This window comes from Podarcis filfolensis (assembly GCF_964270895.1).
Source record: "Podarcis filfolensis genome assembly, chromosome: 13".
Taxonomy (NCBI): Eukaryota; Metazoa; Chordata; class Lepidosauria; order Squamata; family Lacertidae; genus Podarcis; species Podarcis filfolensis.
The window spans coordinates 14,555,807-14,575,066 of record NC_139615.1 but is presented as its reverse complement, the minus strand read 5'-3'; the positions used below and the strand labels follow the sequence as shown (position 1 = coordinate 14,575,066).

The following is a 19,260-nucleotide window of genomic DNA, read 5'->3' as shown; positions in this document are numbered from 1 at the left end:
TGTTAGTGTCTTATCCTTTTCCACGTGAAAAAAGAAACCTATCTCTTGCCAAACCACCGTTCAGCCACTGAGACTGTCATCAGTTTGTTTTCCTCTTTCTGTCAGGTCAGCAAGACCAGTGCTATCAATATGCTGCTAAAAGCATAGAGAGTTCCAGGGAAATAAGGATGACTAAATGTGCTTCTTACACACGCAGAGAAATGCCACATTGTGCAAGACTAATGAGGTGTGGTGGGGCGGGGAGACCCAGACTGCCTCCTCCTGCAAGGGCCCCATGGCGCGTATAAATCCCAGAACGTGCAGGGAGCAGACAGATACGACGAGAAGATCTGCAAAGATGAGAGGGCAGACAAGAAGCTCTGCCAGCGCTGGGCTGCTTTTGCTGTTGGTCCTGACGGGTGAGTTTCTGGGCACAGCCTCTTGCGTGCGCAGCAGAGAATTGGGTGAGAACGGAATGGTGCACACAGATGGGCACATAGGCAGGCATGTTGGGGTGGGCGGAATGGGGTACCAGGATAAGTGTCTCCAAGGACGGAGGGGTAAAAGGGGCAGCAGGGCACCACAGGGAAGGATGCTCAGCCTGGGAGCCAAAACCAGGATGGAAACCAGCTGGCTGAAAGTGGGCAGTAGTCCCAGGAATAGCTGCTCCCACATCAATCCTTAAGCACTTTCAGTGTCACAAGACGTTCTGTTGTTTCCGCTGCAAGCCTGGCAAGAGATGAGAAGAGCTGCCCTGCTTGAAATAGGCAGGCAGATGATGGGCAAGATATAGGCAGGATGAATGGATGGGCAGGTAAGCAGATACAATACCTAAGGTAGTTGGCAACCCACGCTGGCTGGAGCTGACGAGAACTGGAACACAATATCTGGAGGGCTACTGGTTTCCTAACCATACTGCAGATCAGGAGGGGAGAAACTCAGACTTAGGGGGGCAAAAGCGGCCCTCCAGAGCTCTCCATGTGGCCCTTGGGCCACCTCACGGCTGGCTACACCTCTCAGCAGCCCTGCGGTGTGCCTTCCTTAAATGCTTTTGCTTGGGTAGAGGATGGTGCAGCGAGGCAGTATAGAAACCTCTGGTTTGTGTGTGGCTGGAGTGGAGCCTACTGTACAAAAGTAATCACCTGCATGTGGCCCTTGGAAGGCTGCCAGCGAGGGAAGGTGGCCCTCGGGCTGGAAGCGATTCCCTCACCACTGCTGTCGATGAATCTGCTGTTAATGGCACAAGGCGTGGAGAGGAGTTATTTTTTTACAAAAAATAAATTATTATTGGCAACTCTGCAGAGGTTTTGAGGAAGGAAAGACTTCCTCCATTCACTGTGTTGCAACGTAAGTGGGGCAATGGTGGCAGTGATGGTGGTGGTTGTGGTGGTTGCGGTGGAGAGGAGCTTTCCCCTCCTCTGATTCATAGATGAACTTAAGGCAAAGGGCTCAGGAAGACAAAGATTGGGGGTTGGTGGGAGGCTGGCTTGCACTTCCCCTTCCCCTGATTGTGACTGATCTCCTGCTCCTTGTCACAGCTGTGCAGCAAGCCTTCCTTCAGTATTCCTTGCGCTTCCACCAAAGTGCTGGCATCTAAGCCACTGGTGGCAATACCTACAACAAGCCACTCGTCAGAGCCGCTTTGCCTGAAATGAAGAGATTTGGCCGATAAAGCTTTTTCTAGCATGGAGGCACATTGATGGGGGGAAACTGCAGTCTTCAATTTGGGCAGGGGCTGCTGCTCACCCAGGGGTGAGATGCCACTGAAAGCGACAGAAGTTTAAAGCAACCAAGCATCTTTTTAGTTATTGCTTATTGCTGTGAACTGCCCTGAGATCTTTGGATGAAGGGCAGGATACCAATTAAATAAAAATAAAAGAATTGTAAGCTTTCGCGAGCTAGACCCGACTTCAACAGATGCATGGACCGTAATCCTCAGTGAAAAAGGAAATATGTCAAAGTCTGTTAGACAGCCAAGGGCCATGAAAGTTTATACACATAGGGGCGTAGAACATGGGGGTGAAGAAACAGGAGTTGAATGGCAATGGAGTGCAAAAAGGACACAGCCTGTGAAATATGTCAGCTAGAGCTAAAATGTACATGAAGTAAGCACAGCTGTCCTTCTTAAGAGTTGTAACTGGTGATAACACTGCCATCTTTGCATTACTAAGCAGTTTAACATCTGTAGTAGGACAGGGAACTATTGCCTCTACTGAGACTCAAATAGGATCGAACTTGTTGATAAGTTGCAATTCAGCAGCTTCCTGCTGGAGTTTCCCCTTTGAAGCTCCTTTGGTCAAGGATGGCCATTCAGTTACTCATAATAATAATAATAATTTATTTATACTCTGCCCATCTGGCTGGGTTTCCCTAGCCACTCTCTGCGGCTTCCAACAAAAGATTAAAATCATGACAAAACTTCTCACATTGATTTCAGTGGGATCTCAGTGTGACTAAGGACTAGTGGATTAGTTAGTTCGTTGGGTATATATGAAGACAAGATGGAATCTCCCATCCCACCTCATTTTGGCCTGGCAATTGCAGGTGATGAATCTGCGACCTTTCTAGATGTTGCTGGAGGGCCACAGATTTTTCATTCCTGGCTATTGATACTGTTGGGGTGGCCACACTATGCCTTTAAAAGCTGTGTCATGGGCATGTTCAACATCTCCCTGCACAGAGTTTGGGGACGTTTGTTCCCTGTTGAATTTTGACCTGCCATGGAGTCATTAAAACCACAGAACCCATGTCAGGAAAAACAAGATCTTGGCCTGATCCAGGTCAGTTGATGCAAGACAGGTCACCCAGCCTCCTCTTTCTCTGCATGAAGTTCTCCTTTGCCCCTCAAAGCCCCAGAAGCTATTTGTTGGAAAATGTCTGAAGATGAGAACAAACCCAAGTAGATAACATGTGGCTTTGTGCCAAAATAATGTGGTCAACCCTGTTTTTTTAAAGAGAGTCCAGCCTTTCTCCCTGGGAAAGGTCAGGTAACCAAGAAGGATCTGAAACACAGACACACTCAGTTTGCTAGCTGTATAACCTGTTTTTAAATTCCAGAGGTCAAACCTGCAGCTAAGAGAAAAAAGGATAATCCCTGTACACTTCCAAATCATCATTCTCCACCCGGTATTAGATTAAAAGGGCTTTCTGTATTTTAATTTTTCAGCTCAAAAGTCAAAGGTTGCCTTGCACAGAGAGCAGGGGCATTGTGGCAGGTTGCCTAGGAGGGTTGAACCCCAGATCTTTTGCCCTGGCCCCCAGATCCCCTGTGCACCTTACATTTAAAGTGCATTACTCCCCCCCCAAGAGTCCTGGGAACGGTATTTTGTTCAGGGTACTGGGAAATACAGCTCAATGGGGATAAACTACAATTCCCAGGATTCTTTTGTGGAGGTGCTTTAGATGTATGGTGTGCAGGCAGAGAGAATAGTTCCTGGATCCCCTTGATTTCTGTGGTGGATCATAGTGTTCCCCTGAAGTCACTGGGTACTCATAGCAATCCCAGTTCCCAAGAACAGAATGACAGCTGAGGTGGGGCTAAAGGCGCCGACAGTCTGGCCTCTTGTGCAAAGCCTAATTATGATAAGCTGGTACATTATAAATAGCTGTGTTCCAAATTGTTGTGATAAGGAACAGGGCGGCTTCTTTCCTTTCTTTCCTTGCCTCTTCCCTCCTCCATTCCAAGGAAATGCCTGGCACACAGCTGTACAACAACAATTCGGCAGAGGAGAAGTGTTGTTTACCTCAATCTTGGGCGGTCCTCCCTGGCCTGCTCAGATCCAGTTCAGTTCCAGGCAGCTGCTGCAGGTGTCCCTTGCCAGCAAAATTTAAATAAAATTGGGAAACACTCGCAGAAAATTGGCATTCATCATTATTTGCTTGCGCATCTTCCCATTAATCAATCGCGGATCCCACACTTGTCAGTGCATTTTCTCATCATCGTTGCATGTGTTGTTGTTTTTAAATGTGTTATAGTGATAGGCTAAGTCAAGGGAGACCTTTCACTCCTGGAATTGTCAAACCTAAAGCTCCAGGATGTACTTGATTCCCTCCTGCAAAATAGTGGCAGTCTGGAGGGAGCAAAAAGGTGCCACTTGCAGTTCTAGATAGGGGAAATAGTTTTTAAAAAATTAAAGATCCAAATGCCCTGCAAAGGGAAATCAAGCATAGCAGGGTGTGGAGTAGGCTAGATGGAACCTTCCTCCCTCAGTCGCTAAATTTTAACCTGCATGGGGGGTGTTGGCTTTAAAAACAAAGGCATATGGGAAAGTATTTTAAAAACATGCCTGACCCCAGCTCCTCACAAGCAAAGAGCAATCCACTGTACCATATCAGATCTCATTTAACCACATGCGTCAACCAGCCTGGATTAAAAAACCAGGAAATGGTCCTAATCTGGGTGAAGGATGTTGACCTTGTGTTATGTGGCAAACTACATAAACAAACACTGCTCATTTAAATTTGGAGGGAGATTGCCGTTTCCTCTTTCCTGGGGAAAATTTTTGACCAGGCACAGTGTTGCTTCAGGAAATTGACCCTGGGCAATAGGCGCTGGCTGAGTCACTGTTTGCTAGAGAGCTTTGCTTTCTCTCATGAGAGTGCATCTGACTCATGAAGGGCCAGGAAACAGTGCACTGGGAATGAGATAAGGACTGTCATAATCTCATCAGCCACAGTCTCCTGGATCTTCAACAGCTTTAGAGACCAGAGGAGACGCAGGCATGGACTGCATGGACTGTCACTCATTTCTAGGACTGTTCCCGCCATTGAAGTAGCAAAGCGTGAAAAGGAAGCTGTGGTGGAAACCATCATGCAGATCCTACCAGGCCTGGAAGAATTTCTAAGCAGGGATGGGGAGCCTGTGGCCCTCCAGGTGTGTGGTTGGACTCCCAGGTCCCATCAGCCACAGCCAGCATGGCCAATGGTCAGAGATGGAGGGAGCTGGACTCCTGCAATACCCAAAGAGTCACAAGTTCTCCATCTCAGCTCTTGAGAGCTTCAGCTTGGCTAGGTGGGCCCCTGTGCAGAAAGAAGTTCAGTAGTGGCTGAGATGTTAAGGGAGCAGGGTGGCAAAATAATGGATGGAGACAAATATTGCTAATTGCTGCAGATCATTTGTGGCTGTTAGAGGCCAGTTATGCCTTGCGCTAAAGGGGGAACCAATCTGCATTGAATTTGCATGTGGTAATTTGTATGCACATTTAGAAATAATTACTTGTTGTATCTTGGTGATAGATACGTATTTGTGTGCTTGCTCAGACTGGTGACCAGGTGTTCTTAACTCTTGTTGGGCAACTTCAAGGCTCCTGATCTCCCTTTTGATGGTTTCTTGCCTTTAAAGCAGACTTGGACTGGACAGCCCTCAATCAGAGGGCACCTTCCAACAGGGGATAGTCCTCTGGTAGCCCTTCCAGACAGAAAACTGTACTTTGTAGAGAGGGGTGCATACCCCTTATTTAACATGCATGCCACTAAAGAGGGCAGCTGAAGGATCGGAAAGCCAAAGCAAAGAGCCAGTTCCCCCATGGATGTTTTAGGAAAGGTCAGGAAGTCCCCTCTTGCAGAATCAGTCTTGTGAAATTGTAGCCCATCCGCTAACATTGCAAGATACTGGAAACTGACGGTTGCAAAAATGTGCAGCCCTTCTGATGGCTGGCTAACAGATGAGTGGACCTTGTGGCTTATCACCATTCATGTTGCCTTGACGGCCGTTGGAATAAACTCACTCATTCAGCTGCCAGTTAGGGATCAGGTGGACAAAGCTAAGTGGACAAGGCACCAGCAAATGGGATCCAGGCCAGATCCATGCCTGGGAGTGAAATAAAAATATTCGCGAAAAACCACAAAAAGCAGAAACCTGCTTTTAAAAGAATAGTGTCTCTCCCTGCCCTGCTGGAGTTTCGGATTACCACTCCCATCATCCTCATCAACTGTGCTAGCTGGTTCTGATGGGAATTGCAAGCTGAAACATCTGGAAATCACCAGATTTGTGATGGCTGCTCTGCATTCTTGCTGGCTTTGCATAATGGACAGTGATGGACCGCAGGGGGAAAACATAAAAAAAAACCTCAACCATTTTTCTCTTTCCACCAGGTCTTCAGCAAGGATCATCTGCCCAAGGTATGTGCCCTGAACTTAGAACTTTTCCTTATTCTGTTCTGTTCTTTTTTATGTTATTTGTTTTAAAATTCCACTGTAAACGGGCCCTGTTAATGATCATAATGCACTTTTTAGAGTCTCAGAAGAAAAGAAAGACAACAGGTGGTTGTCTGAAGGAGCTTGCAATCAGCAGCTCTGGAGAGATGAAACTTGTCCTCTTTATTTGGCAATTTGATTACATAATGGGCTGAAAATATCTTAAATGATTGACAAGAGATGAATCTGAGCAAAGGGAGTCACACTTCTGTGTGGCTTCATTGCTATTCTGGATGTTGAGGGGGTTAGGACAGGGTTGGGAAACCTCGGGCCTGGGGGCCGCACACAGCCCCTGTTGGTTGGACTAATGGTTTTGCAAAAAAGATGGATTATAAATGATGCGCAAAAGGGCAAATCTGCCATGCAAACTTGTACCACTTTCAGTTCTCCAAAAGAACCCTGGGAACTGTAGTTTGAGAAGTGTTGGGAGGGATGGTTCTTTGTCATGGAATCTTCACATGAACATTATTCCCTGAGAAGAGGTAACAGCTATAAGATCCACTTAAAACTGCTATTCTAAACACTCTTACTAATGAGAGAGCTTCACTTAATTATCCTCTGGCTAATTCAAGGGTAGGGTTGCATTGTGAGTCGCTAGCTATAGATCTATATGGTGTGTGTGAGTCACCTTGCTCTCTGCTTTCCCCCCAGCACTAAAATGTGGCATTCAAAAGCCCGTTATCCGGATAGCAGGTGGACTGGATGCCCGGCGTGGCGAGTGGCCGTGGCAAGTCAGCCTCCAGTACCGCGGAGAGCACTTTTGCGGCGGAAGCCTCATTAACGAGAGATGGGTCCTGACTGCGGCCCACTGCTTCTATGAGTAAGTCAAGACAGAGTGCCCCCTCTTGGTACCCACGGGAATTGCATCCTAAAAGGCATCCAGCATCTTCTCTGAAGAGGCATTTTCACCCTTCTGTCTCCTATTGGGAGTCTGTAACCACCTGCAATTTTTCCAAGTACAGTCGTACCTCGGTTGTCGAACGGAATCCATTCCAGAAGTCCGTCCGACTTCCGAAAATGTTCGACAACCAAGGCACGGCTTCCGATTGGCTGCAGGAGCTTCCTGCACTCCACTGGAAGCCGCATCAGCCGCATCAGACGTTCGGGTTCCAAAGAACGTTCACAAACCGGAACACTCACTTCCGGGTTTGTGGCATTTGGGAGCCAAAACGTTTGAGTCACAAGGCATTCGGGATCCAAGGTATAATTGTACTTGTGTTAGAAAACAAACAAAAACAAAAATGTTTTGATCGATTAAAAAAAGTGCCTCCATTGAAACACCCTGCTGAATTCTTTTTTTTTTTTTAAAAAAACAGTTTTAGCCTATTAAACAAACTGATCGACAAAACACGGCAACCCTAATATTTATAGATCTGTGATCATTATCAGTGCTTTCCGTGGTTTTAAGCTACCGTATCCAAAGTGAGGCTATTGCTACATACAAACACATTTTAGGTGTTGTAATATCCCCACAACATGGATGGGAAGCTGAAACAGAGAGAGGGGAATTGCTGAGGCTACCTCATTAAGGAAAGTAAGAAGCAGGGCTTTTTTCCAGCCGGAAGTCAGGTCTGGCACACCTCAGGTAGGCACCATTGCCATTATAAGAGAACTAAGGGGACACAGGTGGCGCTGTGGGTTAAATCACAGAGCCTAGGACTTGTTGATCAGAAGGTCAGCAGTTCGAATCCCCAAGACGGGGTGAGCTCCCGTTGCTCGGTCCCAGCTCCTGCCAACCTACCAGTTCAAAAGCACATCAAAGTGCAAGTAGATAAATAGGTACTGCTCCGGTGGGAAGGTAAATGGTGTTTCCATGCACTGCTCTGGTTCGCCACATGACCTGGAAGCTGTACGCCGGCTCCCTCGGCCAGTAAAGCGAGATGAGCGTTGCAACCCCAGAGTCGACCATGACTGGACCTAATGGTCAGGGGTCCCTTTACCTTTAAGGAGGTGTTTGTGGTGAGTTCTAGCACCTCTCCCAAAGGTTTCAGCCAGGGAGTCTTTTCCAGACCTACCTGGAAATGCCAAGGTTTGAAACTGGGCCCTTTTGCACACAGTTCTGCCTCTGAGCCATGGCTATTCCCTTATCAACTTGCAGCTGAGGTGAGATTTAAACCTCCGCTGGAGCTTCCAAGTTACAACACACGGCAGAAGTTGAGATGAAAAGAGACTAGCTGGTAGGAAGGGGGTCATCACATCAGCTCATGAACAAAGCAAGCAAGGGGCCCACGCGCCCATTCTGCAGATTCAAGAGTGAGCTGCGAAAGATTCTCAAACGCGGTCCTTTCTCTTTTCCTCCAGGCTGGGAATCAAAATCTGCGCATCTGACTGGAAAGTGGTGCTGGGCCGCGTGAGACTGACAGGCAGGTCTCAAAGGGGGCTGGAACGCAACGTGTCCGACATCATCCCTCACAAGGACTACGTCAATTACGACAAAGGTGATGACATTGCGCTGGTGCGCCTCAGCGAGCCTGTGAGCTACAGCCGGGACATTGCTCCCATCTGCCTGCCGCATGCCAACCACCGCTTTGCCTTCGGGACGCAGTGCTGGCTGAGCGGCTGGGGAGAAGTCGCCAATAACGGTGAGTGAGGAACGGGGGTCTCTCTGGTCAGAGGGGGAGGTTCATGTGGGTCTTGCTTCTGTGGTCGAGCTGTGGTTGCAGAAGGTTCCAGGTTCGTCCCTGCCAGCTCTGCTTAAAAGGATCAGGCAGCAGGTAGGCCTGGGAGAAGGAGTTCGATTCAGCTCACATCTATCAAATCCATGCTTTCCAAAACAGTACGGGAATCGCAGCCATCCTTTGAAACATGTGCTTATCCAGACTTTGCAATGTGGTTGCACAACCATAGAACCTTTACCGAAATGCGTGTGTTTGGGGGGGGGGGGAGTGTGCAATAAAACAGGAATGTATTGGTGAAAAGTGCATGATGTTAGGAGAAATTGCTTGCAAAAAATTAGACAAAACAGCATACAAAAATGTGTGTGTTGGGATAAATTCACACTGAGATGCTGAAGAATTTTCAGGAGGATTTTTAAAAGGGGAAATTCACAAATTGCTGCAGAAATGTAGAGAAGTGAATTTAAGACTGTGGAAATAAGAAGCTGAGAGAACGGAGAAATGGCAGATTCCTCCATCCCTAGACTGCCTGGTGATGGAAAAGGGCCCATGCCTGAGAGCCACTGCCAGTCAGAGAAGGCAATACTAGCCTAAGTGTACTAAATGTTCTATATAGGGCAGGTAGCTTTTTGCATTCATAATTCAGGTGCTGGCTTCACCAGGCCTTATGGGAAGGGCCATAGTTCAGCAGCAGAGCATCTGCTTCACATGCAAACGGTCCCAGGTTCACTCTATGGCATCTCCCAGTAGGGCTGGGAATGTCCCCGGGAAAATCCCTGGACAGCTGCCAGTCAGTGTGGACAATACTGAGACAGATGGAACCATGGTCTGCCTCCGTATAAGATCAGATGGTGGTTTCATCAGATCTTTGGCGGTGTGTGTGTGAGGGACCTGTGATTAGGAGCCAACCAACATGATCAGGGGTTGCTCCAAGCATCTTCTGCCCAGCTGCCTGGGACCACCTAATAATATTCTAACTGCGCCCCATGCTCCCCTCCAGTCACCCTGCCGAAACCCATGAACCTCCAGGAGATGACCGTAGACCTGCTGACCAGCGACACCTGCAACTGCATCTACAGCAACCTACGCAACAGGAGGATCGTCAGCCCAGCTCGGCCTGGCATGGTCTGTGCCATGACTCCTGACCGCAAGAGGGGTCCTTGCAAGGTCAGCAAAAGATGAGCGAAACTGTCAAAGGAAGGATGTGGGTGGAATTGTGCTTCCCAACAAGATAGGCCCTGCCTTGCTAGATCAGGCCTAAATGCTTCACGTTTCAAGCAAGTTCATAGCCCTTACGGACATGCAAATAGGAGTTTGTGAGTAATGGCTGGAGAAACATTCAGAGGCCATCTGGAAGCTCGGCAAGGCTTTCAATAGTGAAGGGGTGCTGCTGCTTCAGGGCATGGTATAAGTCTCCACCTCTCCAGCACCACATTGGCTAGCATAGATAAATCAAGAAAGCAGGTGCAACAGCAAATCCCCATGCATTTATATGCAGACACAAGTATTATTTCAGGGATGGGGAACCTGTGGCTCTCAATAAGGGTTGCTGGGCTCCAGCTCTGATAATCCTTGGCCCATTGGCCATGCTGGCTGTCGCTGATCCAACAATGTCTGGAGGGCAGCAGGTTGGCACAGCTGATTTTGTGGGCCTTACACCCAGGATGGCATGTTTAGGGTTTGCAGCCTACACGTGGGAAATGTACACTGTTTGAAAGATTTGGTTTTCTTGGCGTAGGAACAGGGAGGGGGTAAGATTCAGGTAAGATTCAAGTCAAGAATGCAAAGGATCTTCCTTAAATCTTAAAAGTTTGGGCACTTTCTCCCTGACACGCATAACATCATTGCGCATTCCCCATTTTCCCAAGTATGATTGTGCCAGAGTGAGAGCGACCAGTTTTAGGTTGCAATCCTCCACCCCATATATCTGGGAGTAAATGTCACGGAATTGAAAAGGACTTACATCTGAGTGGGGCTGGAGGCAATGCTAGTCTTACTTAGAGTAGACCATTGAAATGAATGAACACGATGACCTTGGGTCCATTTGTTTCAATGGGTCTAATCCGTTTAGCATTGGATACAACTCTATTTTTTTTTCCTTTTGAGGGTAGAGCAGTGAAGACTAATGATTGTCTTTGCCATGTCCGGCTAATTGACAATTATTATTATTATTATTAATTGAATTTCTATACTGCCCTATACTCGGAGGTCTCAGGGCGGTTCATAGAAAAGATCACAGGAGCCCAACTCTATCCATTAGCTGCCACTGGCGAAAAATCAGCCAACCCCCCTGGGCCATTTGCTAGTGAAACCAGCAGCCAGCATAGCAACAAAGGATTATGCACACCTATGTTACAAAGCTCCTCTTTCCACCCCAGGGCGATTCAGGTGGCCCTCTGGTCTGCATGGAGGATGGCTATTGGTTCCAGGCAGGGATCTTGAGTTTCTCCATGGGCTGCAGACAGTTCTTTGGCCCCACCGTCCTGACCGACACCGCTTTCTACGCCGACTGGATCAAGCGTTATGTCGAAAATGCCACCTTTGCCAGCCAGCCCGAACCCCGGCCCAATACCACTGACAAGTACATGTGCACAGGTATGGGTCTTTACCTAGGATCGCTGCAAATATATGGCTTCACAGCATGGGTTGGGGAGTCTGTGGCCCTTCAGGACTGTATTGCTGGGACTCTAATTCCCATCAGTCCAAGCCAGCATGGCTCCTGGTCAGGGATGGTGGGAGCTGTAGTCTAGCAACATCTGAAAGCATAAGATTCTTCTTATGTTCTTCTGACACCACATTTTCCTCTGCACCGGTTTCCAGGCTGCGGGGTGATGAAAGCGGACAGGCCTGGCGGAGGGGCAGAGGGTCTCTGGCCCTGGTACGTGAGCCTCCGGCACAAGGGTCAGCACGTCTGTGGAGCCACCTTGATCGCTGAGGACTGGGTCATCACCTCTGCGCAGTGCTTCATTGGGTGAGTGGAGATTGCATGGGCAAAGTTTTCCTGGTGGTCTCTGGGCATGTGAATGTGACATCCTGTGTTATGCTAGCCTACCTTGGATTCTTGTTGATGGCATCTTCTCCTGCAGCATCTATAACCTTCAGGAGAAGATGCCTTCTTTTTTGGCTGCTGTATCTTTTGGCTACAGCCAGAAAAATCTCCACAGGTGAAGCTTTCTCCAGTCAATTTCAGTTGTTGAATTTCTGCCCAATGCCCAACTGTTAAAGGTACACAGCAGGCCTCCCAGTGGGAAAAAGGCATGCATATTCTGGCTGCAGAGTGCAGGAAGTTAATCCCACTTAGTCATATAGACAGTATTTGGTCTGTCTTGAGAGCTCAGTGACTGAGGGCATGTAGATGCAGTGTAGCAGCTAAGAATTATGAATCAGGGCATCCCCAGGTGAAATCTCTCCTCTGCTGGGTGCATTGGATAGGTGGCCTTAGGCAAGCTCCTGCATCTCATGTGTGGCATGCGGGTGAGGGGGGTTACCTCACAGGACTGTTGTAAGCATTCACAAGATAAAATTTGTGAAGTGCTTCATGCATTCTAAATTGCTCTGCATTTCTTAAGTAGTATTATTACACTCAGGAGTCCTGGCTCCCCTAATTCCTGACTGCGGCCTCCTGGACCTGTCTTGGCGTGTGCAAACATATCAAGGCCAACCAAGTCCACGCAAATTCTGCAACCCAAATGCACGCTTCAATTCCTCCTGTCTCCTGTTTGTCAGGCTCCAGGAACCCGAGGGCTGGGAGGTGCTGCTGGGTGAGCAGCGGGAAGAGGGCAAGCAGACGTGGCAGGAGAAGAGGGCCATCCAGCAGATTGAACTCCACGGTGCCTATGTGGAGGCGAAGGAAGGTCACGACATTGCGATGGCCAAGCTGTCCCAGCCTGTGGTGTTCAATGACAGAATCCGGGCCATCTGCGCCCCGTACGCCAACCACCAGTTCCCCTTCGGCTCTACCTGCTGGACCCGCGGACGGAGAATTGGTATGTCGGGGAGGAGCATGGTGCAACTGTGCAAGATTATCTTAATAATAATAATAATAATAATAATAATAATAATAATAATTTATTATTTATACCCCGCCCATCTGGCTGGTTTTCCCCAGCCACTCTGGTCGGCTCCCAACAGAATATTAATAATAGTAACAAAAAAAGCAATAAAACATCAAACATTAAAAGTTTCCCTAAACAGGGCTGCCTTCAGATGTCTTCTAAAAGTCAGATCAGGGGTAGGCAACCTAAGGCCCATGGGCCCAATTGCCTTCTCAATCCGGCCCACGGACGGTCCGGGAATCAGCGTGTTTTTACAGGAGTAGAATGTGTCCTTTTATTTAAAATGCATCTCTGTGTTATTGTGGGGCATAGGAATTCATTCATTCCACCCCAAAAAATATATAGTCCGGCCCACCACATGGTCTGAGGGACGGTGGACCGGCCCACGGCTGAAAAAGGTTGCTGACCCCTGAGTCAGATAGTTGTTTATTTCCTTGACATCTGATGGGAGGGCATTCCACAGCGTGGGCGCCGCTACTGAGAAGGCCCTCTGCATGGGTGGGGAATCCTTTCCTGCCAGAAAGGACCACCTTCTCTCTCTTCCAGAAGCCACGTGTGGGTGTTGGGCAGGGCCAGAAGCTAAAATGAGCAGAGGAACAAATGTTTATTTTGCTCCTGTGCATTAAGAGTTGCTTCTGCACACGTTCACACATCCCACTGGACTCTTCATCCAGGCAGGCAAGAAGCACCGTCTGAGTTCCAGTGTGCATTCTAGGCAGGCATGAATATGCAAAGCTGGGCTAGTGAGGAGGTGTGGCTTGGGGGAGAGTCCCTTGCGGGCCTGACGGGAGAGGACTGGAGGGCTGCATTCTGAGCCCTGGGCCTTAGAGTCCCTCTTAGATTCCTTAGATTCTTCCAGGGTTAAAGGGATGGGGGAAAGCGCCACAGTCTTAGGGAGGTGGGACTGGTGACTGGGAGCGGCTACCGAGACCACATAACACCGGTCTTGAAAGACCTACATTGGCTCCCAGCACGTTTCCGAGCACAATTCAAAGTGTTGGTGGTGACCTTTAAAGCCCTAAATGGCATCAGTCAAGTATACCTGAAGGAGCGTCTCCACCCCCATTGTTCTGCCCGGACACTGAGGTCCAGTCCCGAGGGCCTTCTGGCGGTTCCCTCACTGCGAGAAGCCAAGTTACAGGGAACCAGGCAGAGGGCCTTCTCGGTAGTGGCACCCGCCCTGTAGAACACCCTCCCACCAGATGTCAAAGAGAACAACAACTACCAGACTTTTAGAAGACGTCTGAAGGGAGCCCTGTTTAGGGAAGCTTTTAATGCTTGATGTATTACGGTATTTTAATATTTTGTTGGAAGCCGCCCAGAGTGGCTGGGGAAGCTCAGCCAAATGGGCAAGGTAAAATTAATAAATTATTATTATTGTTGTTGTTGTTGTTGTTGTTGTTGTTGTTGTTGTCATTATCATCCCTGGCACAGCTTACCAACTCATGATCTTTCCATCATTATCTAGATGGCAATTTGAGTTTTCCGGGCAGTGTGGAGGTCAAACTCCTTGGCCCCAAGCAATGCAACTGCATCTATAACAAGACCAGCAACGTGGGGGAAGAGATCCCCATCACCTCTGAGATGATGTGTGCCACGCCCAGTAAAAGCAACATGCTCTGCCAGGTAAGGGGAGGTCAACACCTCTTGTGCTGAAAGGATGTTTGAAACAGATGTGGGAGGGGGGAATATGGTCGGTTATAGCCAAATTATCCCACATTTTGGGTACTAAATATCACCTCCCCCTTCCACTGAGCTCATGGCACAGCCTGCCAGGACGGTCCCTGTTGTGTCTTCCTGCATGTGTCACCAGCAGCAGTGCTTTATGGCAGGGTGCCTTGTGGCAGAACTGCTCAGATGGCAGTTTTGCAGCACTCTGATTCAGCCCTATGTATACCCTGTTTCCATGCACTAATCAGATGAGTTGCAACATCCTCCCTCTAAGGCAGCCTTTCTCAACCCGTGGGTCCCCAGATGTTGTTGAACTACAACTCCCATCACCCCTAGCTAGCAAGGCCAGAGCTCAGGGATGATAGGAGTTGTAGTCCAACAACATCTGGGGACCCACAGGTTGAGAACCGCTGTTCTAAGGTAAGGTTACCAGATTTTTTTCAATGAATCCGGGGACACTTTTCAACTTCAATGGATTTTGTATGGGGACTGATTTGTAAATCCGGGGACTGTCCCCGGGAAATGGGGACATCTGGTAACCTTACTCTAAGGAGGTGAATTAAACTAGGGTCTCCAAGGCAAGTGATTTGCCCTTTTTTTAATTGCAGGGTTCTAACTTCCATCACTCCCAACAACACAACAACAAAACAGGTCTTTGCTACACACTTCTGGTGTCCCCAGTTGTGTGTACAGTTCATAAAAAGAAATCTGAATGCTTATAATTTAAAGTCATTTTATACCAGAACAAGAAATAATGTAGAATTTCAGATCAATGATTTTTTTTAAAAAATTGTACTGTATAACTTAATGGAACAATGTCTATCAAAATAATCCTCAGCGTAGAAGCCAAATGCCATCAGAGTAGAAGAGCCTCTAATTTCAGGATAACAAGAAAATAACACTTTCACCAGCTGTCAATCTCAAGAGGTGTTTCTGTTGCTCAGCTTACGAAATACTTGGAAATTGCTCCTGAAATACAGATGCATGGCTGTACCTTAAACACACAGCTAAGTAAATCCGGTGTTTCTATATAACGCTAAGGCATTTCTTCAACAAATAGGACTAGCAGAGGAGGCAATCCATTGCTTTGCTTACATCTCTTGCCCAAACATTGTTCCAGGAGGGCTCACGCAGCAGAATTTCCCTGCGGAAACTCGCACACAAAAACGAGAAAGCGTTTAGCTGGCCGATAAAGGATCTTTCAGCCCATGGAGCTGTCCACTTGGTGTAGTGCTGAAATGCTTATTCTCTAGTTGCGCACAGCTGCAAATCTGGAAGCGCCAAATGTGGGGGTTTTTTTAGACATTTGAGAAGTCCCACTGAGAAACTTACTGGTGCTTTCTGTCATTTCCCCCCTTTCCCCCTCTTTTCACACAACATATTTAAATACCATCTGGTAGACTCCTATTCAGTGAGCAGGAATTAGGAGCCCAGATTAAAAGTAGGGACTCCTGGTTGTTACCCATCTTTCATCCATGGCGGTGTTCCCTTTGAAGACTAGGAAATGTGACCCCATGTTTCTGCTTCTGATTCCTTCCTTTTACTGAGGGATAGGCAACATGATGCCATCCAGAAGTTGTTGAACGCCATCTCCCATCATTTCTATTAGCCATGCTGGCTGGGGAGATGATGGTGGTGATGATGATGATGATGATGATGATGATAATTTATTTATACCCCACCCATCTGGCTGGGTTTCCCCAGCCACTCTGGGCGGCTTCCAACAGAATATTAAAATACAATAATCTATTAAACATTAAAAGCTTCCCTAAACAGGGCTGCCTCCAGATGTCTTCTAAAAGTCTGGTAGTTGTTTTCCTCTTTGACATCTGGTGGGTGGGTGCTCCACGGGGCGGGTGCCACTACCAAGAAGGCCCTCTGCCTGGTTCCCTGTAACTTGGCTTCTCACAGCGAGGGAACCGCCAGAAGGCCCTCAGCACTGGACCTCAGTGTCCGGGCAGAACGATGGGGGTGGAGACACTCCTTCAGGTATACTGGACCGAGTCGGTGTCCAACAACATTGGGAGCGCACCATGTTGACTACCTCAGTTCACTCACTCACTCACTCACTCATTCTGTTTGTTATTAACTTTCCCCCCAGAGTGACCCAAAGTGACTTACATTAAAACCAATTAAGAATATCCAGTAAAAATCTAAAAGCACACACATCTGATTTGGATGGCATCATGCTCTGTATTTTGGCTCCTGTTGGACTGCTATGTTAATATTTTGGTTCTTTGACCTCTAGGATAGCATCGGTGACCCTCTGGTTTGCAACGAGAATGGGACGTGGTTCTTGGCAGGCATCTCCAGCTTTGGAAAGGGCTGTGGGACTGTGGTCCGTCCAGGTGTTTACACATCAGTCAGTAGCTTTCAGGAGTGGATCATGCAACTGTCCTGGTCTGCTTACTATGATGTGCAGAAGCCTCCTATTCCAGTGGTCAATGACACGGAAACCTGCATGCATGTGTTTCTTTCAAGTAAGGAGCAGCAATCTTGAATATCCTTGTGGTGGTGGGGTGGAAGTTCACAGAATCAATAGGGACAGTACAGTTCAGAATCCATGGGCATGCATCCCTGTCTCAGAAGCAGTACTAATCTCTGGATGTGACCTGCATCCATGAATGCACTGATTCACCTTATCATCAAGAGGACATTGGCATAAGACATTTAAAGTGTTGTTATACCACTTTAACAATCATGGTTTCCCTCAAAGGAGACTGGGAACTGTCGGTTGTTAAGGGTGCTGCTTATGGTTTTTAGGAGACCCCCTATTCCTCTCTGAGAGCCACCATTCTCAGACTACCCCAGGAAGAGAAATTGGTTATTAAACAGATAGCCCAGTACAATGGCTAGCGCTGGTTGGCAGATGAGAAGGAAAGCCAAAGGCTGCTCATCTCTCAGCAGAGCAGGGCTCTGCTTCCCTTCTCTCTCCCTCCCTCCTGCCCTCTCTCTCTCTTTCTCTCTCTCTGTAACCTGCAAGAGTTAAAGCTGGAGGTGCAGCAACAAAGCTTCCCCAGCCAAATTTCTGCCTGCCTGGTCACTTTTCTAAGGATGGCAGCCCTGCTCAAGAGGGCTACATTTGCACCCCAGCCTACCCCCTGCACTCAAAGCATGCCTTCCATATTTCTTTCTGTCCCCTAAAGAGCTCACAGTCTAAGCCACCCTGGCATTCTTTCCAGATTCCCCACACCTTGAGTATGAAAGGCACTGGATTGTTTACAGCCAAGTCCTACTCAGAGTAGACCCACTGAAAGCAATGAACCCAGACTAGTCACATCCATGGACTTCAGCGAGTAGGGCTGGCCTAGCATACAATCCATTGCCTTCCTCTTTATAAATCCCATCTCCTGAAGCCATAAGAGTAAATAAACTTAGGCTGCTTCTCTTTTTTTCAGGATCCAGCCGTGTTTAATAAGACAAAGAAGAAAGGACAAAACTGGACACGGAACAGACCATGCTTGGCTGAATGAAAAACTTGGTGGCATCCCTTCTCGTCCACCTCTGGTTCTGCCTCCCACTCAAGAAATGATCCGAGAGCGTTGCTGGCTCCCACCACACAGCAGAGTCTGGGGAGGCGGGCTCCTTCCAGCTACCAGACGGACAGTTCTTTGTTCCTATCTCAGAACAATCCAGGGGGCTGCATTTGGGTTTGTCGGGGAGAGGGGAACAACATCCATCACACCTGATGCCAACCCTGCAAAATAACACTAAGAGCCCTGCCCTGCTGGGCAAAATGGAGGGGGGCAGACTATAGCAAGATGCAGTTGCTTCTCAGGATATTTCCCCTCTCCTTTCCTAGACTGCATAATTGGAACCAAGAGGCCAGTCAGCTGCTCAGACAATCAGGCTGGCCTTGGACAAGCCACCCCCTTCAACCTACTTCACAAGTGTGTTGCAAAGGATAAAATGAGGCAGGTATATGAGGACCCTCAGAGCAAGGCCAGAAACCTGCCACTGCCATAACTGTCTGCTTCAGTGGACGAAAGACAGACTCACAGGGCCAAACTTGAGACCTTGTCCAGGGTTGGAGTGAATCTGAATTAGCATCATAACAGGTTGGGTCTGAAACTTTATTTATGTGATGAAATCCAGCTTCTAATCTCCAAGCGTAGCTGCGTTTTTCAGAAGGCAGAGTACGACATGAGGCAACAGGCCAACATTCCTTTGCACAGGTGTTTTTTCTTGTTGTGCTGAACTGCTGCCCACCTTTGCAAAGGGAATTCTAGCAGGGCGGCAGGGCAGGGGATATACAGCACCTCTTATCGGCTTTTCTAGTGAGTACGGTGTTTTATTCTATTTATTTAAATCATCCATACATATGGTGTGACACTACTAAACCAAATTTCAGATTTCTAGCTCAGGTGGAAATACTACTCTCAGTAGTCATTTACCTATAGCATAATCAAATGTACATACTTCCTTCAAGAGTCAGTGTTTTAGTATCTCAGAAACCCTTTAGTGTAGACTGGCTAAGAGACTGAATTTGGTAATCGTACAATTGACAGAGATGAATGTGTGTAGCTGTGTGTGTGCATATTTATCTTAATACTTCATTGTACAAAATAAATTATTTGAAGGTGTGGAACATTTTCAAGAGATCCACTCTTCCATTTCTATGCCTAAGCAGAGAACACAGGCATTTCTGCTCAGAACAGATTTGAAAGTTTCAACTGGGAGGTACCAGGCACAGGAACGTTTCACTGACGACACCGCAGTTGTCGAATTCTCTCCTGGGGAAGATC

General features: G+C 47.8%; 1 protein-coding gene across 1 annotated transcript; it reads left to right on the top strand.

The window, feature by feature from the left end:
• Nucleotides 1–156: 156 nt before the first annotated feature.
• Nucleotides 157–17,922, top strand: PRSS53 (serine protease 53). Its single transcript, XM_083584184.1, has 10 exons — nt 157–398; nt 6,073–6,099; nt 6,826–6,994; nt 8,476–8,756; nt 9,790–9,956; nt 11,168–11,384; nt 11,610–11,760; nt 12,516–12,775; nt 14,313–14,470; nt 16,764–17,922. The coding sequence occupies exons 1-10, from the start codon at nt 176–178 to the stop codon at nt 17,013–17,015; spliced, it is 1,905 nt and encodes a 634-aa protein (XP_083440310.1). The 5' UTR covers nt 157–175; the 3' UTR covers nt 17,016–17,922.
• Nucleotides 17,923–19,260: the final 1,338 nt, after the last annotated feature.

Excerpts from the sequence above, each read along its gene's own strand:
- PRSS53 (XM_083584184.1), top strand. The coding sequence starts at position 176 with ATGTGCTTCTTACACACGCAGAGAAATGCCACATTGTGCAAGACTAAT. Across the intron at positions 399-6,072 it reads TTTGCTGTTGGTCCTGACGG|GTCTTCAGCAAGGATCATCT; the intron begins GTGAGTTTCTGG and ends TCTTTCCACCAG. Across the intron at positions 14,471-16,763 it reads AAAGCAACATGCTCTGCCAG|GATAGCATCGGTGACCCTCT; the intron begins GTAAGGGGAGGT and ends TTTGACCTCTAG.